We start from the raw sequence: 21,252 nt of genomic DNA on the forward strand, positions 1-21,252 counted from the left end.
TACTATTATTTTTATTTGTATTATTGCTTGTGGTATACCGAGGTACTTGTAGCTGTTTTCAATGTCTGCTGTTGTTCCTTCAGAGAGGGAGAGCCCTTCAGTGTGGAATACCTTGCCCCTCTTAGTCACCATCTGACTACATTTCTTAAGCCCAAATGACATTGTGGCGTCACCGGTGCACACCGCAGCGTTAATGTCTTTCAATTCCTTGATCTCCTTGATGTGCGTCTCACCCTGACGCATATGACACACTGGAAAATTGTATAAAAGGAGCTGTCGCGGGACAGAGACAATCAGACTCATCTCGGACTCACAGACTCAAAGAGACTTGCAAGACCCGCACAGGCACGCCCGGCTCATGCCGGGCGTCGGACGGACATCACAGCACGACTTGCTCGACTCCACGCCACGATCAAGCTCTGCGCGTCACCTGCCTGGGAGATCTGACAACGTACCTACTTACAAATAAAGAGAACCATCAAACTCTTTATTGGCGAGCCAGCCAGGAGGATTTTTTTCCCTCCTCCTCAGCCCAATCAACTCTCCAAATGGAAAGAACCAGATTTCCCAGCCGCCCGTGAACCCGGCATCTTCACAGCAAGACCCCTCGAGCCGAGCTCCCGATGGGCCGCCACCACCTGTGGCCGCCCCGACCCCACCCTGAAACCTGCCGCAGCCTGATGGCCAACACCGTCCAATTCGCCTGGTGACTCTGCAACTAGCTGCATCGTTTATGTCCACGATAGGACATCGTATATGTCCACGGTCGGACATCGCTTATGTCCACGATCGGACTTCGGGAAGATGCTTCATGGCCGACTCGGCCGCCGACGTCAGCGTGCTTCCTCAGCGTCCTGCAGAGCACCATGGCAGCGCGATCAACGCCACCGTCGCCGATGACCGGCCTGACCGTGCCCGGCAGCATGACCAACCCCACGCTCCTTCGTCCTCACAGTCCCTCATCGATTCCCCGACTCGACCGACCCCAGGTGAACGACTCAGCGGTGAGAAGACCTTCCGGAATCGACTCAACGGCCGCGAGGAAAGTTTCCATTGATCGACTCCAACTGGCAGTCGTAGAGCACACGATGCGCGTGCTCCCGTACAACGACTTCAGGCACCACCGAAACTTCCTCGGCAACCTCCCCACCGACGCCTGCCATGATTGACCGTCATCGTGCCTGGCCTCTCCGTGTCGCAGAATGACTTTTCTTTTTATTTCTTTTTCCTTCATCGCTTTCACCGACTTCGGATCCAGGAGGGGAGCCCTGTGGCCTCACCGGTGCACACCGCAGCTTTAATGTCTTTCAATTTCTTGATCTCCTTGATGTGCGTCTCACCTTGACACATATCACACACTCGAAAATGGTATAAAAGGAGCTGTCGCGGGACAGAGAGAATCAGACTCATCTCGGACTCACAGACTCAAAGAGACTTGCAAGACCCGCACAGGCACGCCCGGCGTCGGACGGACATCACAGCATGACTTGCTCGACTCCACGCCACGATCAAGCTCTGCGCGTCACCTGCCTGGGAGATCTGACAACGAACTTACTTACAAATAAAGAGAACCATCAAACTCTTTAACATCACAATGTTACTGCTGTAGATCCCAGTTGTGTGGACCACTGGAAATAACATTTGTTTCTTTTAATTATACATTTTATTTATAAGTGCCTTTTACAACACATGGAGACTCTACAATCAAAAGCAAAACAATAATACCACAGATAAAATGGTAAATGAAAAAAGAGAGGGATTTAAATTGAATACGCAAGTTTGAATAGGTAGATTTTGAGATGGGGTTTTAACATGGGAAGAGAATCAATCATGCGGACTGGGTGGAAGTGAGTTTTAGAGTTAGAGGCAGAGCGAGCGCCTAAATCAAAGACACTTTACCTGGCTCATCAGATGGAAGAAATGTCCCGGTGTCCTTTTTCATTTGAATTTGTTCAATTTCCTGTGATCTTTCAATTAAGGTCTGCCCATCATTCACGGGGCTGTTACCCATGGTTGTTGATTTTTGCTTTTCTTCATCAGCATCATCGATGGTGATTCTTCCAGGCTTCATTTTCACTTCAACAGCATGTGAATCTGATTTTAAATCATCAATGACAGCTGTGTGTATTGAAATAGATGCTGGAAGAGTCTCAACCATGACCATACATTCAGTGGGACGAGAGGCCTCTATAAATTGGCAAAGACAGAAAAAAGCAGCAACATTGATACGATGATTCGATGGTTGAGAAACATGCATTAGGGTACATTTTCTTGAAATAAATATATAATACCTGTCTCATTTTTTTCTGGTTGAAAAGTTGGCACCGCTTTTTGGTTAACCGGAGAAAATTCTTGCTGAGTTTGTGAGAATGGGTTGACAATGTCACAGTTCTGCGTGCTGATCACATCTGATGATACACTGTCAGAGGTCCCAGTTGCAGTTGGAGGCTGATATCCACCATCTTCAAGTGTCACGGGCTGAAACTGGCAATTTGAATAACCAGACCTCATAGATTGAACAGTAACTACTTTATCTTCGTCCACAGGTGTGACCTTGAAATGGCAAAAAGTCAAAGACAGATGAAAGCAATCTCAAATACCTCAACAAGATTTGAAAAACAGATGAATCTTTCACCTCATGAGTGCCCAGTTGGACAAAGGTTAATGACTGCTCTTGTTTTGTAGTTTTCTCTGCAGCAGCAGTGGAAGGTGTATGTTGAAAGTCATTCAAGGCAGTCACATCCCCAACTTCATCCACAGTCACAAAGTCACGCATGCTCAACGGAAATGATGCAAAATCTTCACCCTCATCCTAAACGTATGAAAAAAATACAATTGAAAACAACAGTGACAATTACTGTTAGATCTAAATGTTTTTATATAAATGCAGCTACCAATTCTGGGAGTTCAGCATCCGATTTGTTTGTGATTACTTGTTCATCCACAGTCGAGTTCCTCTCACATGTCTCAATCCCACAAAATATTGAGGATTGAAGAGGTCCTTTACTCTCCATTCCTCTTCCCTCTGTTTTGGTTCTTTCCTCCTGCTCACAATCCTTCTTGGCCCTTTGTAATTTCTCCTGCAACCTTGGCTCTCTAATTTTTTGCTCGCTCTCCTTTTGTTCCTTTGCCAATTTTGCTTCTTTTGCTATTGTCTCCCTTTCATTGATTAGTTTTTCTTGAGCTGTCTCTCTTATTTGACATTGTGTGATTTCACCCACTATCTCTGGGACATCATCTTTTGCAGAACCTGCCATTTTATTTGAATGTTGGTTGAATCTTCCTTCATTTTGCGTCTCTGGTATTTCCTTGAGAAAAAAAATGATGGCATGATCAGAAACTCAGAAAAATAATAAGTGTAGACTATTCATGAAACATCTTTAAACATGTTTATCTTTTACCTGGGAAAGCTCTGGATTGGAAACATCTGTAGAAGTCCTGAGATCAACATGGGTCGTATTTTTTTCTAAATTAGTTGTCAGCAAAATAGTCTCATTAGCTGATGCATCCTTCTCGTCTGACCCGAAGACTGCTTGACTACTTGATAGATTCTTTTTGTCAGTCTTTGTTTCTGCTGGAAGAGCAGATTGAGACTGCACTTTCCCAGGCTCATGAATAACAAGGCTTCTGTTTTCTTCCAATGACTCGTCTGCAGTCGCATCCTTTCGAGGGCCCATTAATCCATCTGTCCCGATTTCCATATCAACAGAAACATTGTCTTCAAATGCCCTCTCGTCTTGGTCAGCTGCGTCTGTAATGCTGTCTTCGGTAATTGCAGGAATAGCCTAAAGTATAAAAAAAGGTACTGTATGGAAGTGTTTTTTAACCCCGATAGTTGAAAGCCTGAATTTGGTTAAAAACTAAGAATCAAGCATACCTCAGGTGAGTGTAGGTTTGAAGATAATACTTGAGTCGGCGTGTTAGCTTTGAGGTCAGGCTCGTGTGAAAAGAAAAGTGGGTTGTTTTGCATAATGCATGGCAACTTCTGGAAGCGCTTGTAGATGGAGAGGGCCATGGCTGAAGTTGCCATTTCACAAATTACCTTCGCAAGAAGAAAATAAAGGTTTATGTGCCTGCATTGTTTTGAGGATACCCCAAAAGTCAAACTAAAATCTGTTATACAGTAAAGTCTCGTTATATCGATATTCAAGGGAGTCCGAAAAAATATCGATATAACCGGGACTATCGATATATCCGACCCCGTTTGCATGTAATTTTCTCTGTGCGTGCATAGAAATAGTATCGATATAACCGGGACTATCGATATATCCGATATCGATATAACGAGACTTTACTGTATTTACAGACAGTAACATTTATTTAAAAAGTAAAGTTGTTATTTTGCAATCGATGCCAGGAGCCTGACTGTCTGTTTCGAACGCATACACCCACACACACACGCAAGCTAAAATATCATGTTTGCTACTATTTTAAGAAAACAAAACAGCCCAGTGTAATCATTTACAAACGAGGTACAAATGATTGTTAAAATAAATGACTCACAGTTAATATTCATAACAAATCACATCTTTGACCATTATAAATTGTTGTTGATATCTGCTAAGATCCACAAAATGAAATCATCTAATGATACCAAAGACAAATGACAAGTACTGATAAGCTCAAATATAATGGATATATTTAAGGAATGGATTTGATAACATTTTCTGCAGGATATACTGGAACTGAGTCCTTATTAAACCACATTTGCTCATTAAATAAAATACCTCACTGGTCTGTCATGTCGCTGATTCCTTCATGTCCGATAGGAAAATCTTCTCGACACAGACTGCAGTTTGAGTAATTTTCACCTTTTCTTGACCGAAGTATAACTCTTGGAAATGCTTGGAAATTTTCTTTTAGATTCCACATTTTTTGTTGCTTTTTCTCCAGCAGATGACATTACATGACAAATATAAAATCAACACTAACTCTTGACCCTCGATTCCAGGAACAATGCATTTAAAGGAAGCTAGCTGACAATGTGCCGCTTGCCTGATCTGAATTTCGATACTATCCTTGGTGATCTCGTGTTTTGAATGAACGTTGGGTATTTACAATTTTGGCGATTGTGTTTATTGGAAACCGTCATTTTCATTAATAAACTGTAACACTAAATAGGATAATGACAACCGGACTCATTACGCAATTGCTGGCAGGTATGCAAGCGCACACGCACACGCACACACACACACACACACGCACACACAAACTTGGTGACTTAATGAGGAGCATCTGAAAGTCTTGATGCATGACTGGCTGATTTTTAACACTGGATGACAACTTAATGACCGAAGAGTGCATTTGATGGTTTTGTATAGGCGTGTTTGAATTCCTTACCAACTTGTTAAGTTCCAGAGTTTTGACAACAGTCCCAAAGCGCTGAACCAGTTGTTTGACTTCCCAGGCTCCAGTGGGGGTGTCAGGAACATTATTTATCACCAAGAGGTTGCTCCAATTAACTGGAGATGAACTCCCCTGAATGAGACAGAAAAATGTTTGCTTTCTAAGATCATGCATTCATTCATTCCTCTTCCGAACTGCTTACTCCTCAGGCCGGGGACATCCGGAATAGGTTGCCAGCCAATCGCAGGCTTACTAAATATGATGCAGTTTTCATCCAACCATCCACATTTTGCAGCTACTCCCCTCAGGCAGGCGCTACCGATCCATGCGCACCAAATCCAGCAGACATTTAAACAGCTTCTTCCCCCAAGCCATTAACTCTTTGAACTCTTTCAACAGTAGCCAAAATGGAACTGTATAGTGCCACTTAGCAGTTTTTTTTTACGACGATACTAGTGCAGCGTGTTCTACCGGAAACAAATTCCTTGTGTGTTCTACATACTTGGCAATAAAGATGATTCTGATTCTGATCTATTTTCTGAACTGCATATTCTCAGAAGGATGGTAGGGCATGCTGGACCTATCCCAGCTGTCTGGGCAGTAGGCCTTGAACTGGTTGCCTGGCAATTACAGGGCACACACACACACGAATAAACACCCACACTCACACCGAGGGACAATTTCGTGTTCCATTCACCTGTCTTGGATATTCATGAAATGTGTGTGTGTGGGGGGTATCCAGAGAAAACCCATGCAGGCATAGGGAGAACAGGGATAAATAATAATAATAATAATAATAATAATAATAATAGGGACATTATTACAGGCACATTAGGGATATATAAATAGGGCCGATACGACCAGTCAGACTTTAGTTCGCTGACGAAGCCTTTTGGATAGGAGGCGAAACGTCCGAAACCTTCAAATTTGTACAGATGACGGCTGAAGAAACCTTCTCATCGATGGACCACTCCTGTACCACCGAGAGCTTACACAGACAAATAATAATAATAATAATAATAATAATAATAACAATAACAATAATAATAATAACAATACATTTAATTTCAAGCGCCTTTCAAAACACCCAAAGACACTTCACAATAAAAACAGAGCACATAACAATAAAACCAGAAGTAAAATGATAAATAATAAAATAGCAGATTGAACTAGACATTGAAAGCAATTTTAAACAGATGGGTTTTGAGGTGGGACTTGAAAATAGGGAGGGAGTCAATATTACGGATGTTGGGTGGAAGTGAATTCCAGAGTTTGGGAGGAGAGCGGCTGATCCCATCGTGGTGAGACAGGCAGAGGGCACATAGAGGTGAAGGTAGGATGAGGATCTGAGGGACCGAGAAGGAACGGAGATTTGAAGCAGGTCAGACAGATAGGGAGGGGCAAGGTTATGGATGGCTTTGAATGTAAACAGAAGTATTTTGATTTCAATCCGATGTTTAACAGGGAGCCAGTGGAGCTGCTGGAGGACAGGGGTGATGAGGTGAAAGGAGGGGGTTCTAGTGATGATCCGGGCTGAAGAATTTTGGAGTAGTTGGAGTTTATGGAGAAATTTCTGATTGACACCGAAGAAAAGTGAGTTACAATAATCGATGCGGGAGGTAACGAAACTGTGGATAAGCATAGCAGCGGAGTGAGGGGTGAGCGAGGGACGGAGACGATTGATATTACGGAGGTGGAAATATGCAGACCGAGTAATGTTATTTATTTGGGAGTGAAAAGATAGTGAGCTATCGAGGATGACACCCAGGCTCTTGACCTGAAGGGCCCGCGGGGGAAACGGTTGAACTGTCAATGGTGAGAGAGAAACTTTGCTTTGTGAAGGGTGGATTTGGTACTGACAAGGAGAAGTTCCGTTTTTTCCACCGTTAAGCTTGAGAAAGTTATGGGAAAGCCAGGATTTAAATTCTGAGAGGCAAAGTGAGAGGGATGAAGGTGGAAGAGAGGGGTCGGGTTTGCTGGAGAGGTAGAGTTGGGTGTCATCCGCGAAGCAGTGAAAGTGAATGCCAAACTTGCGGAAAATATTGCCAAGAGGAAGAAGCAAAACAAACAAACAAACAAATACATAAATAACCAAATAAATAAATAAATGAATAAATAAATAAATGCAAAAATCTGTTTTACTCAGCTAATGGACTAATGGTGACCCAAATACTGTACCTGCAACATGTGATACAATGGTAAATACAGTCTCATATGTTATTAATGGTAAGTAAAAACAACATACATGCAATACAGGACCTAGATTAAGGGCTGGGCGATATGGCCTAACAATAAATCTGTATATAATATCACTGAAAACAAAAAGCAATGAACAACCGAGAAAAAGTGAAACTTCAAACCCAACACTTCATTTTGAGAAAAAAAAACATGAAATGTTTCAAAATAATGCATGGGTTTTCTCTGAGTACAGTGATGCTTCACCTTACGAACGCTTTCGGTAACGAACTTTTCACCTTACGAACATTAAATTCACAAGAATATAATCTTGGCATACAAACTAGTTTTCGGCGGACGAACTAAACCACACAGCGCCACGGTGGCTGGCGGACTAGTTTTCGGCAGATGAACACCAAACCACACGGTCGAACAGCGCCACGGTGGCTGGCGGACTAGTTTCCGTCACCACTTTTTAGTGCAGACGTGGTTTGTTATCGAGTGGAATGCTTTTGCTATTATGGGACCGAAAAAGACCCCACCACAGGCTAGTGTTAAGCCGAAGAAGACACAAAAGAAAATTACGGTAGAGCAGAAGAAGGAGATCATCGAAAAACACGAATGGGATGTGTGTTTGTGTGACTTAGTGTCCCAATATCAGAACGTTAAGTCCACCATTGCTACGTGTGGCTGAGGGTGTTTCTGTGTTGTCTAAGCCTTACACACACTTTCTGGGAACCAATTATGTTCGTAATCTGAGGTATCAGTGTACTCCAGTTTCCTCACACATTCCAAAAACATGGCAGGCTGATTGAACACTCAAAATTGTTCTTCGGGGTGAGTGTGAGCACGGTTTTTCATCTCTGTGTGCCCTGCGATTGGCTGGCAACCGGTTGTCCCCCCCTCTTGCTACCCAAAGATGGCAGGGATAGGCTCCAGCACTCCTGTCACGGCCCCAGCACGACCGGGAATGCTGGCTAAGGACAAACGGATCAAAAAATGAATGAATTCAGGCTGACAGACGATGTTAGACAGGAATCTCCTTCGCTGATGATGCTTGCAGATGACATTGTGATCTGTCGCAAGAGCAGGGAACAGATGGAGCCGAAACAAGAGAGGTAGAGGTTTGCCCTGGGAAGGAGAGACATGAAGGTCAGTCGCAACAAGACGGAATATATATATGTGTGAATGAGAGGGACCCAAGTACAAGAGTGACGTTACAAGGAGAAGAGATAAAGAAGGTAGTTGATTTTAAGTACTTGGGTCCACTGTCCAGAGAAATGGAGAATGTAGAAAAGAGGAGAAGAAGCATGTACAGGCAAGCTGGAACGGCTGGAGAAAAAAATGTCAGATCTGATTTTCTTTGGGAGTGACCATGTTGGATCGGATCAGGGATGAGTATATCAGAGGGACAACTCATATTAGAAGTTTTGGAGAGAAGGTCAGATGGGCCAGACTGAGGTGGTTTGGACATGTCCAGAGGAGAGAGAGAGTGACTATATCGGCAGAAGGATGCCGAGCCTTGAACTGCCAGGCAGGAGACCAAAAGGAAAGCTTAACAGGAGGTTTATGGATGTTGTCAAATAGAACATGAAGGTAGCTGGGGTGAGAGAAGAGGATGCACAAAACCGGGTTAGATGGAGGACACGAATTCACTGTGGCGACCCGTGAAGGGAAAAGCCAAAAGGAAAAGAAGATGTTTAGCAACAAAACTGTCACCGAATGTACAAACAATTCGAATGAAGTTGGGACATTATGCTTGAACTAAATTTAGAATACAATTATTCAATTGTTAAAAATAATGTTCAGTCTATATTAAATTTAAACCCTGAAAGTCAGTATTGTGTTATTGGAGAACAATGTTTTGTGAAAACTAAGTTGTTTTTGTGATGCTTAAGGTGCAGTGTAAACTAACATAAAAATATAGACTTTAATCTTTATATTTTTAACAAGCATTTTGCCCTCATTAATCGACTTTGGGACCAGCTGGCGACATACCGGTCGATCGTGATCGACATATTGTGCAAACCCTGTGCAATGTAAATAAACTTGCCTTGTCGAGATTGTAGTACATCAAAATAAACCATAGAGGACGTTGGAGATTTTGAAGACATAGTAATGTGTCATTCGTGTGGAAAGATGTTTCAGCCTTTGCCAATATTGAGTGAGTCTTTACAAGGGAATTAAGAGAGGCCTGCCTGTACTTGATGTTGATCAGTGGAAACAGGATGAACCAGGTCTCATTTTTGAGCTTCATAGCAAAGGTTCTGAATACTTATGCACAGGTGATTTTTTTGTTTTTATTTTTAATGCATTTACAAAAATCTTACCAAAACCTCTTTCATGTTGCAATCATTTTGTGCAGAATTCGGAGAAAGAAAAATTATTTATTCTTCCTTTCAATCGGGCCGCAACATAAGAAAATGCGGGAAAAGTGACATGTTTTCTTTATCAGTTTTTTTTAACATTACATTTGCTTTGTAATGTATTTAATGGAACACACCAAAATAAGGAACAAAATTGAGTTTTAACGTATCATTTATCTATGGATCCATCCAAAATCCAAAACATCCTGGAGCCTATCCCATTTGTCTTTGGGAAGTAGACAGTGTAAATTCTGAACAGGTTCCTTGGCAAGCATAACAAAACATAAACAAAAAAAATGAAAACAGGAGGACCGCCAACTCGGAACTCGTGCCGAAGAGACATTCACTTCTGTGAACTTGTGCCGAAGACTGTATAGTGCAATTTTCATTTTTGTATAACACAGTAAATTCTGCTGTGAAATGTCATGGCGGCAATAACTTACCAATGGGTCCAAAGACTGCATGAGTAGATTGTAGAGGGCCACCTATGCAAAAATATTACTTCAGTCACAATATTAATAATCATCTTGCGAACATAAAATATAGCATTACAATATATCTCATGTCTAACAGTTGATAGGGAACTCAAGTAAGGACCAGGGCTTTTTCCTGCGGGGGGTTGGGGTAGAGTGAAAATAAAGCGCTGGTCAGACCTCTGACAATGCAGCATTTGCCTTTTTATACAGATGCCCTCACTTGCACGCCATATTACTCCAGACCCATATAACTTTGGAATTAAATCTTTTTTTCTGATGAAAGAAGAGAATTGACAGTTTCTTACACTACACTGATTTTTTTTGTAGTCCGAAAACTCAATATTCTGTGGGTCCTGGATTTTGAATTAGAATGACAAATACCATGGCACTGGAGTGGGCATATTTTTGCACGTCTGAGAGTGAATGAGTTAATTGGACGTGAAATACCGATTTTTCAATAGATTATTCACTGAATCCTGATTTTTCAATGAATTATTTGTTGATCTCAGATCAGAATTATTGTTCTTGGCCATGTATGAAAAAAAAAAAAAAAATCGCAAGCGGTACTAACAGTTCTATGACAGTTATGCCGTTGGTGCAGATAATCGTTGCACTGTTTTAAAGTGACCAGTAGCAGTAATTCTAGTACAACTTTTTATGTGCAATAGTACAGGAAGTCATTGAGTGCTTGAAAGAATCTAGTGCAAGGAGCCATAATTTGCAATTTATTGTGGTGGCACCAAGCCGGACTGTGATGGAGAAAAACAGTAATATTTTGATGACTACTATGTGGAACTATCTTCGCAGGTGTACTGTGGTAGCTGTGCTCCCTCAGCAGCCTAAGGAAGTACATTCTCCGCTGGGCCTATTTTGGTTTGAGTTGATGTTGGCCTCTTACATCAGGTTGTGGGAAACTGGGATTCCTGGATTCTTGAAGGTCTTCACATTTGGCGCAGAGCAGTTGGACATATTGAAGTACAGCTGTTATGAGAGCTGTTTCCCATCCACAAGCATCTCCACAAGTAGCGAACATGTTCAGCTGCAGGTTTTGTTAGCTGTGCCGGAGTGTTCACGTGTTCCACTGGTTTGTATGCAGAATATTTGATGAGGCTTTGGTGTCATCTGCGAACTTTTATGAATTTGGCAGAGCGATGCGTTGAGATGCAGTATTTTGAGCAGAGGGAGAAGAGCAACAGGAAGAGGACACCTCCTTGGGGGACCGCAGTAGCAGTGCGTGTTGATGTCCTCCCAAGCATCACCTGTAGTGTTCTGTCTATCAAAAAGTTGAAGATACACTGGCAGATAGTAGATGACACACTGATATAGAGAAGGCTGCAGGAGGAGTTATGGGATAATGAGTGATAATTGAGGGAAAATGACAAAAACCCTGGCACTGGAGTGGACACATTTTTGCACATTCTCTGGCAGTGAATGGGTTAATTGTGCTCTCAAATGAGGGTAAAAATGTGCTTCTTATATCTAGGAAGGTCATGGTTAATTTGTGCTCCATTAAAATCCCCCAAAGATGATGACCTTGCTGTGGCATGCAAGTATGAATGAAGAAGATGAAAGGTGGAAACTCACATGGTGAGTAGAATATGTAACATCTCCGAAATAGCTATGTGACATCAGTGCACCATTTCTAGTTTATATAGAAGCACATTCCACCACATTTTGATTTCCCTGATAGATTCATGTCGCTGTCCACTCCGTGGAGATGTAAACTGGTCGGCCGAGCTAGGTTTTGGTGAAGTAGGGAGGAACATGCAAAGGTTTTGTTGGTTCTTCATCCATTTTGTTTGTCACAGAATGTCGATGAACAAGTCAGATCGATGCGGGATCGAATGAAAAGATAGCACGGGGGTCATCGGAAGAGATGTCCAAGACTACGGACGGGCTTTTGAGCGGCTTGTCGAGATGCAGGGATTGAAGAGCACTTTTTCAGAAGTCTGAATTGGTAACATGGAGGTTCCGGCTGTTGTTGACGATGGTTTTGAGTTATCTGCTGTCAAAGCCATTATTCCTTTTGGCAAGGGTCTTGTTTAATGGACAGATTATGCACCATAGAGGATGATGGAAAGAACCGCAGAGTGATAGATGTGTATCTCACTATTTTGGGACACTGAGTGGTGGCGCTCATGGGGCCAACATAGGGATGCCATAGCTGCGGCCGTGAGGACGTGTTCACAGTCAACCTTTAATTAGAGATTTCCGCTGCTTGTTATGGCGGAGTCCAGGTAGAGACAGAATTGTTGAATTGCACTTTGTCTGTGCCAAAAATGAGGGGAAGGTTGCGATCACTCACTAATATACGTAGGTTCTGTTTTCAGCCAGCTTACTAAAGAGCACTGCTGAGGTGTTGGCGGGAGTTGGTGAACACGGTGGTGTCATCAGTGTATTCAAGGTTGGTCAGTTGGACGTTGCCAAATGACACACCTGACACTTGCTCCCGAACTCTGGGCATTGTCTCCCATATACAGTAAAGTCTCGTTATATTGATATCGTTTATATTGATAATACTGCTTATTACAACACTATTTTCATTTCCCGTGCACATTTCTCGTCTTTTTATGTAGAATTAGTTCTGTTTACTGTTTAATCTGGTTACTACGGTGCTATTTTTCATCTCCCGCCGGCCATTTTGCTATGTTTATATCGATACACGCCATCGGTCGCGCCATTGGTCGACCTGGTCACGTGAGTTTAAGTGACCAGCTCCCGTGTAGCAGAGCCATTTCCATTTTTAGACGCTAGCTCGTGTGTAGCAGACGAGATTGAAATGTTTGTGTTGAAAGGTAAAAATGGGAAGCAGAAGATTGATGACTTTTTTAAATTGCATACATAATACAGTAAGATGTAAGCGTTGCAGTTTCCCTGTTGTGTTATGTACATGCCCACTGTACTGTATATGAATGCAATCGTTTTTTGCAACAATGTTTCTTGTTTTGACTGCTGAAGCGTGATTTTGAAAATTACCATACATTCCATACTGTGTATTAAAGGACAACCAATGTCACTTTTTATTCAAATGCAAAACACCAATAAAAATGACTTCACGCCAAGACGTCTTGCATTGCTTTCGCATTCGGGGAACATCTCTCACCCCCCCAAAAAAAAGAGGCACAAAATAGTGAGCTCATGGCCAGCTCTGTTTCTTATATGGCGCTTGGATGCCCTCTTTTGGCGGCTTTTGTTAATGCAGTTCAGCGCAGGACGGATATATCGACAGTACGGTTATATCGACATTTTTTTAACTCCCGAGAATATCGATATAACGAGACTTTACTGTAGTTATATAAGACAGTCACTGTTGTGACACCCGTCACACACACATATATATATATATATATATATATATATATATATATATATGGATTTGCCTTTATTGGTCCCACTGTGGAGAAATTTTACATTTCACAGCAGCAAAGTTCTGAAAGAAATGAAAGTAGAAAAGCAAAATACAGGAGCTACTGGAAATATATATATATATATATATATATATATATATATATATATATATATATATATATATATATATAGCATATACAGCAGCTCCTGTATTTTGTTTTTCTTCCATTCCTTTCATCACTTTGCTGCTGTGAAATGTAAATTTCTCCACTGAAAGACTAATAAAGGCAAAGCCAAAATCCAAATCCAATATCTCTCAACAGGTTTTGAAAAACACTGGTTTATGGAAATAAAGATAAGTTGCTTCCCCCCAGAAAAGGTCACGAAAAAACACAACAATTGCAACTACAAAAGAAAAAAATGCAAATACAGTCAAGTCTCGTTATATCGATATCGGTTATATACATCTTCTCCATAATCGCTCTACATTTGTTGTGACCCATAAGGAGTATCTTATGGGTCACAATGGAAAAATAAGACATTAAACTTTGCACGAGAGTGCGAACATTCATCAACCATATATTTTGTGAATAAAGATGATTCTTCACCTTCTGATTGGAGCAATTAGAAGAATGATAAAAGTCTTACCGGGGTATCAATCCCAACACGGTCTTTGATATCAACTATATTCAGGTCACAGTCTTTAATTTTTGCAGGAATGGAGATGTGAGCTTTGACAACCTCTTGAGCAGTCTTCAAATCCGGCACCGACACAAGCGCCTGACATAAAAGAGACATTTTAGTCATGTTGCATCTGACAATCCAACACCAATTTATTTTTTATCAGAGATGGACGAACTGTTCGGACATTTGTGAATCCTGACTGTTATGTGCTAATGAGCAAAGTTGCTTGCTCATGAGCTAGCTATACTTTTGTTGTCTTGGTTTCCCTGTACAAGCAGCATTCAATCTGTGAAGCTTGGGATCTAAGGTTCCTCGGTTTGTCCCTGACGGATATCCGTTTTCCTGGCGAATGATGCCAACCTTCAAAGAAACTGACTGGGCACAGACAGTAGCAAATTTTCATCAGTCACTAGGTCAAACCAGGTCAGTCCAGGCTGACCTGATTAGCCCGTCCGTCTTCGCTAAGAGCTGAGACAAACACTGTGTGTGTGTTGTTGGTGTGAACAGACTTGACTTTTTGCAGTGGAAGGGATTCTCCTCCTCCGTTGGTGTTCTTTTTTTAAAACTTTATTTATTATTGCAGATTTTATCAAACTCAGGTATCGAACAGCACCACCAATTTAGGAATGCAGGGCGCTGGCTGACCAGTACAACGTACAAAGTTGACCGAACCCCTCCACCCAGAACCCCTCCAATAAATAAATAAAGAAATGACCCTTTTGCAGACATAAAACTGGTAATGTGTGGAAGCTGTCATATGCATTCGGAAAATATACCAATGCATACACACGTTAACAAAACCTTCTTGTCTCTCTCTACACCTCCTGAGGATGAATTTGGGACCAGTCTGTAGTAAACAGCAATCGACTGACTAAAACTATTTCTTAATTTTTTTACAATAGGATTCCATGCAAATATCTCAGTATGCCCAGTGATCCAGTGGTTTGCCCGTCAAGCTGACAGTGTAGAGATATTGGGTTCAAATCCAACTCCGGAATACCTCTGTGCAGTACTGTATGTATTTTCTCCCTAATTATCCTTTTTATTTTTTTTTTTTTCAATTTAAAGTTTATTATGATTTCACAGGTCCATACAGTCAATGAAAAGAAAAAAAGCATACAACTCACTTCTAAGTCCATTAATACTCTGGAGTAGTTCCATTTTACAATAACCAAAACTAGGTGAGTATTACAAAACATGTAAGGACTAGTAATGTACTCATTAATACAACCGTGTAACCATTTTTATAATATAATGAAATGAAAATAAAATACTGTATTTGACTCATAACGCTTTCTGTTATGGGGGGTTTAAAAGCAGGCTCAAAAAAAAGGATAGGGTCAAGAGAGTGGCTTTAAACAGATGATGTTCGGATTGGTGTGATATACTTCATCCATCTTTCCAAAAAATGTCTTGTTGCGATCTATATTTATATATGTCATAGATGATGTCAAACCATTCTTCGGTGGTAGGTGTTTCACGTTTTAGCCACTTTCTTGTAATCGCCTTTCTGCTAGCCACACTTAGAATCTGGAATACATATTTGGTATTATTGGAAACATTTACTGATGTAATGGCACCAAGGTATAAGGACTCAAATGTAAATTGGATGTCCATCTGAAAAACATTGTGTAAAATTTCATTTACCTCCCTCCAAAATGGTACCACGAATGTACAGTCCCAGAATATGTGGAAATGGCTTGCCTCAAGGCACCCACATTGCCGCCAGCATGCTGAAAACTTTGTGTAATGTTTCTTTTGGGCTAGGGTAGTGAAAAATCTTATCAGGGTTTTCCAACAAAAGTCCCACCAGACCCGTGAGCTTGAAATTTTCCATTGTATCCCATAGAGCAGGGGTCGGGAACCTATGGCTCGCGAGCCATATATGGCTCTTTTGATGATTGCAGATGGCTCACCGATAAATATTACATATTATAATACATATTGTGGTTTTTTTCGTCGTTCATTTCCCGTTGGGGCTGCAGTTGGCGGAAAGCGCAATTTTGATCGGATGATAGTGGCCGTCATGTTGAAATAGGTAAACGCCCCTTTAAATGAGCCCAACTTGTGCACTTCAGCGTGAATGTACCGGAGCATTACAGGAGAGAAAATGTTCTGATTCTAATTTGCAATGAAACAATACGATCGATGAAACAGTCGAATGTCAGTGACATTTTAACAAGCCCCATGTTAACGTTAGCATCGACATACTTCTGCGAGAAGTCGATTGCAGATAGCAAGTGTGGAAGCTTATGAGCCGTGTGCAGGCTAGCTAGCAGTAACTTCGCCTCTGGACCGGCAAATTGAATTTAATTCCGATCGTTTTCCTGGATTTTTACCAAACACGAGGAACGGAAAACCATCCATGTTAACGGTGAGTACTATCACAAAGTTAGTTTAAATCATACATTCTGATATTTTGTTGAAAAGTGGCCGCACGTGTGTGTGTGTGTGCGCGCGCACACGCGAGCGTTTGTATGTGCGCGCGCACACGAGCGTTTGTATGTGCGCGCGCGCGTGCGTGTGGCTCTCGCTGAAAAACATTTCTAAATATTTTACTTTTATGGCTCTCTTAGTCAAAAAGATTCCCGACCCCTGCCATAGAGATTCTCCCAAACTTCTTCATTAAAGACTCAATTGCCTCCCGTTGCCATTTTTGTTTTATATACAGTGAATTCTGTTTTATTTGTTGCAAACCCTTGTAAAAAAAAGTTTCTGGCTAGAGACGTTCCTATAAGCATACATAAATACTTTTACCAGAGTATTTTTCAGATGTTTGAAGATGACATTGTGATCTGTAGCGAGAACTGGGAACAGGTGGCGGAGAAACTAGAGATGTGGGGATATGCCCTGGAAAGGAGAGGAATGAAGAGCAGTCGCAGCAAGACGGAATATATGTGTGTGAATGAGAGGCATCCATGTGCAAGAGTGATGCTACAGGGAGAAGAGATAAAGAAGGTGGAGGATTTTAAGTACTTGGGGTCAACTGTCCAGAGCAATGGAGAGTGTGGAAGAGAGGTGAAGAAGTGTGTCCAGGCAGGCTGGAGCGGCTGGAGAAAAATGTGTAATGTGTGATAGAAGGGTTTCAGCTAGGATGAAAAGGAAAGTGTATAAAACCGTGGTCAGACCAGCCCTGATGTTTGGACTGGAGACAGTGCCACTGAAGAAAAAAAGAAACCACTCGCACTCTGAATCCCATTGTTTACAGTCGAGAACAGCTGCTAGCATGGCGAGCTAATAGCGGACTATCGGTCGCCGCACCGGACATCCCCGTCGAGCTGAAGAGGAGAAAACGAGGATGTCGGACGGGAAAGATCGCCGCAAAAGAAAGAGAAAATACAGACACCTTCTGCCGTCCGTCATCATGGGGAATGTGAGATCGCTCCCGAATAAAATGGACGAGCTGGTGACGCTAACTCAACACCAGAAGGAGTAGCGGGAAGCCAGCTTGCTACTCGTCAACGGAGACATGGCTATCGTCAACCACTCCGGACACTCGCGCTGAGTTGGAGGGCTTCCAACTCGTATGAGCGGACAGAAAGGCAGCGGTAAGCAGAAAGGAGGGGGGATTGCTGTGTTTGTGAATGATGAATGGTGCAACACTGGGCCCATCACGGTCACAGAAACCTCTGCACTCACGACATTGAGCTGCTAGCCGTTAGCCTCCGGCCGCATTACCTGCCGCGGGAATTCTCACACGTCATTGCCGTGACGGCGTACATTCCCCTTACGGCAAATGCCGGCGCTGCCTCCGATGCCCTCGTGAGTGTTTTAAACAAGCTACAAACCGAGTCCCTGTGGCGTCACACGTGTGTATGATTTTGAAGTGCGCCTTTCAACCCTTTCATGTCTTTCAATTCCTTGATCTCCTTGATGCAAATTTCCCCATTGTGGGACGAATAAAGGTATTCTGATTCTGATGTGCGTCTCACCCTGACGCATAGCACACGCTTGAAAATTGTATAAAAGGAGCTGTCGCGGGACAGAGAGATTGGGTGAACCACGGGGCAGAATCATCTCAGACTCATCTCGGACTCACAGACTCAAAGAGACTGGCAAAGACTCGCTCAGGCGCCCGGCTCGTGTACAACGACTTCAGGCACCATGAAACTTCCTCGGCAACCACCCCACCGACGCCTGCCATGCCTGGTGACCGTCATCTTGCCTGGCCTCACCATTCGCAGAATGACTTTTGTTTTTATTTCTTTTTCCTTCATCGCTTTCACCGACTTCGGATCCAGGAGGCGAGCCCTGTGGCGTCACACGTGTGTATGATTTTGAAGTGCGCCTTTCAACCCTTTCATGTCTTTCAATTCCTTGATCTCCTTGATGTGCGTCTCACCCTGACGCATAGCACACGCTTGAAAATTGTATAAAAGGAGCTGTCGCGGGACAGAGAGATTGGGCGAACCACGGGGCAGAATCATCTCAGACTCATCTCAGACTCACAGACTCAAAGAGACACAGCTCGCAGAGACCTGCACAGGCGGGTCTTTGCAAGTCGGACATCACGGCACGACTTGCTCAACTCCACGCCATCAAGCTCTGCGCGTCACCTGCCTGGGAGATCTGACAACGAACCTACTTACCAATAAAGAGAACCATCAAACTCTTTATCCCCCAACAACAATTCATCATCTCAGTGGACTTCCCTGAAATCCTCCCTCCCAACATTCACACAATATCAAAGTCAAAAGTCAAAGAAAGCTTTATTGTCAAATATGCTAATATGCATGACATACAGCACAGATGAAATTACTGTCCTCTCGGACCTCGCATGCAAGGCACTTATAATGACTTTAACGAACATAATAAACATGAAAACGCCAATTTGCCGGGAGAGGGGAGCCGCTGCGTGTTCACGCGCCGCCATCTTGGGAAAAACAAAAATAACAAATATGACAACACAAAGACACAGAGAGTCATTCATTCTTCAGGACTTGCTGTCCCCTCTTTGTGATGACATGAAGCAGTTCTAGATGAAAGAGGAGAGGATCAAAGCATCCATGTCAGCAGTGGATCAGGGACGTCATGGTGGAATTTGTACGTCTACTACAAGCTAAATGCTGAAAGCAAACACGAAGCTGTAGCATCCATTGACGAAAAGACATTGTCTCACATCTCCTGTCCCACATAAATCCGCTTCAATTACAAGCCGCGACAGTTCCAAACACGCATCGACGCGCTGCGCTGACGCTCCTTTCTTCTTATCGCAGGCTCCTCAAGCCATGCATCCATCCAACCGCACTGACCAACAGCACCGACCTTTCCGATATATATATATATATATATATATATATATATATATATATATATATATATATATATATATATATATATATATATATATATATATATAACTTGTGCCACTAGACACAATAACACCTTGGACCTTTTCTACTCAAATGCCAAGGATGCGTACAAGACTCCTCAAGACCTGCTCCGACCTTCTGTGTGTCATTGTCCAGCACATGTTCAACCTGAGCCTGAAGCTGGGCAGAGTTCCACAGCTGTGGAAAATGTCATGTCTGGTCCCAGTGCCCAAGATTTCCAACCCAAAGGAGCCCAACAGCTACAGACCGGTGGCGCTGACGTCTCAACGGATGAAGACGCAGGAGAGACTGGTCCTCACCCACCTGCGACCACAGGCGAGAATATCACAGGAACCACTACAGTTTGTCTACCAAGCCCAGCATCGGTGTGTAGGACGCCATCATCTCCCTCCTCCACTCGGCGCTACTGCACCTAGAGAATGCTGGGAGCACGGTGAGGATCACGTTCTTCGATTTGTCCAGTGCCTTCAACACCATCCAGCCCAAACTACTGGGGGACAAGCTGTGGCATGCTGGAGTGGACCACCACCTCACTCTCTAGATTCCAGACTACCTCACAAATCGGCCACAGTACGGGAGGGTAAAGAACTGTGAGTCGGACAGGCTTCTCTGCAGCACCAGAGCGCCGCAGGGGACAGTCCTGGCTCCATTCCTGTTCACCCTCTACACGTCGGACTTCCAACTACAACACCCCAACCTGCCACCTTCAGAAGTTCTCTGACGACTCAGCTATTGTCGGCCTCATTACAGAGGGAGACAATAAGGAGTACAGGGGACTGACAAAGGACTTGGTGGACTGGTGGACTGGTGCCAGCAGAATCACCTCCAGATCAACACAGGGAAAACCAAGGAGCTGGTCGTGGATTTCTGCAAGAAACAATCCTCACCGGCACCGTTGAGCATCCAGGGTTCGGACATTGAGAGGTTGACCTCCTACAAGTACCTGGGTGTTACTCTCAACAATAAACGAGACTGGACTACAAACACGGATGCCCTAATAAAAAAGGGACAGAGTCGCCTCTTCCTACTTAGGAAACGGAGGTCTTTTGAGGTTCAGGGGTCACTCCTAAAGACTTTCTGTGACTCTGTGGTGGCTTCATTCATCCACTATGGAATTGTCTGCTGGTCAGGCAGCATCACCACCCAGGACCAGAAAAGACTGGAGCGCCTTGTCAAAAGGGCCAGTTCTGTCCTGGGCTGCTCGCTGGACTCTCTGGAGGAGGTGGGCAACAGATGGATGCAAGCTATGATGGACAGCCCCTCCCACCCCCTCCTGGCCCCACCCTGACTGCACTGGGTAGCTCCTTCAGCCAGAGACTGTTACACCCACGCTGCAAGGAGAGGTACCGCCGTTCGTTCCTACCGACTGCTGTCAGGCTTCACAATTCTCAATAATCACGTGTGAAAACAAACAAACAAAACAAAAAATGGACACTTGACACTTGTACTGTAAATATGGGTTGATGCAATACAGCTACATATATTAATATGACGTTCTTGATACTTGCACTATGTAGTTTTTTT

At 43.1% G+C, this 21,252-nt stretch overlaps 1 protein-coding gene across 1 annotated transcript in view; it reads right to left on the reverse strand.

Moving 5' to 3' along the window:
- Positions 1-21,252, reverse strand: part of LOC148891997 (uncharacterized) — a 72,959-nt gene that overhangs the window by 12,774 nt on the left and 38,933 nt on the right. Inside the window, exons 12-20 of the mRNA XM_089006409.1 lie at positions 14,360-14,491; positions 10,331-10,372; positions 5,341-5,478; positions 3,878-4,042; positions 3,402-3,785; positions 2,895-3,308; positions 2,636-2,812; positions 2,292-2,553; positions 1,900-2,187 (exon numbers count right to left, since the gene is read on the reverse strand). Coding sequence (XP_088862535.1) covers positions 1,900-2,187; positions 2,292-2,553; positions 2,636-2,812; positions 2,895-3,308; positions 3,402-3,785; positions 3,878-4,042; positions 5,341-5,478; positions 10,331-10,372; positions 14,360-14,491 — 2,002 coding nt within the window. The remainder of the gene's footprint in view (positions 1-1,899; positions 2,188-2,291; positions 2,554-2,635; positions 2,813-2,894; positions 3,309-3,401; positions 3,786-3,877; positions 4,043-5,340; positions 5,479-10,330; positions 10,373-14,359; positions 14,492-21,252) is intronic.

This window comes from Hippocampus bargibanti, linkage group LG10 (assembly GCF_051943395.1).
Source record: "Hippocampus bargibanti isolate YZ-2025 linkage group LG10, ASM5194339v1, whole genome shotgun sequence".
Lineage (NCBI taxonomy): Eukaryota > Metazoa > Chordata > Actinopteri > Syngnathiformes > Syngnathidae > Hippocampus > Hippocampus bargibanti.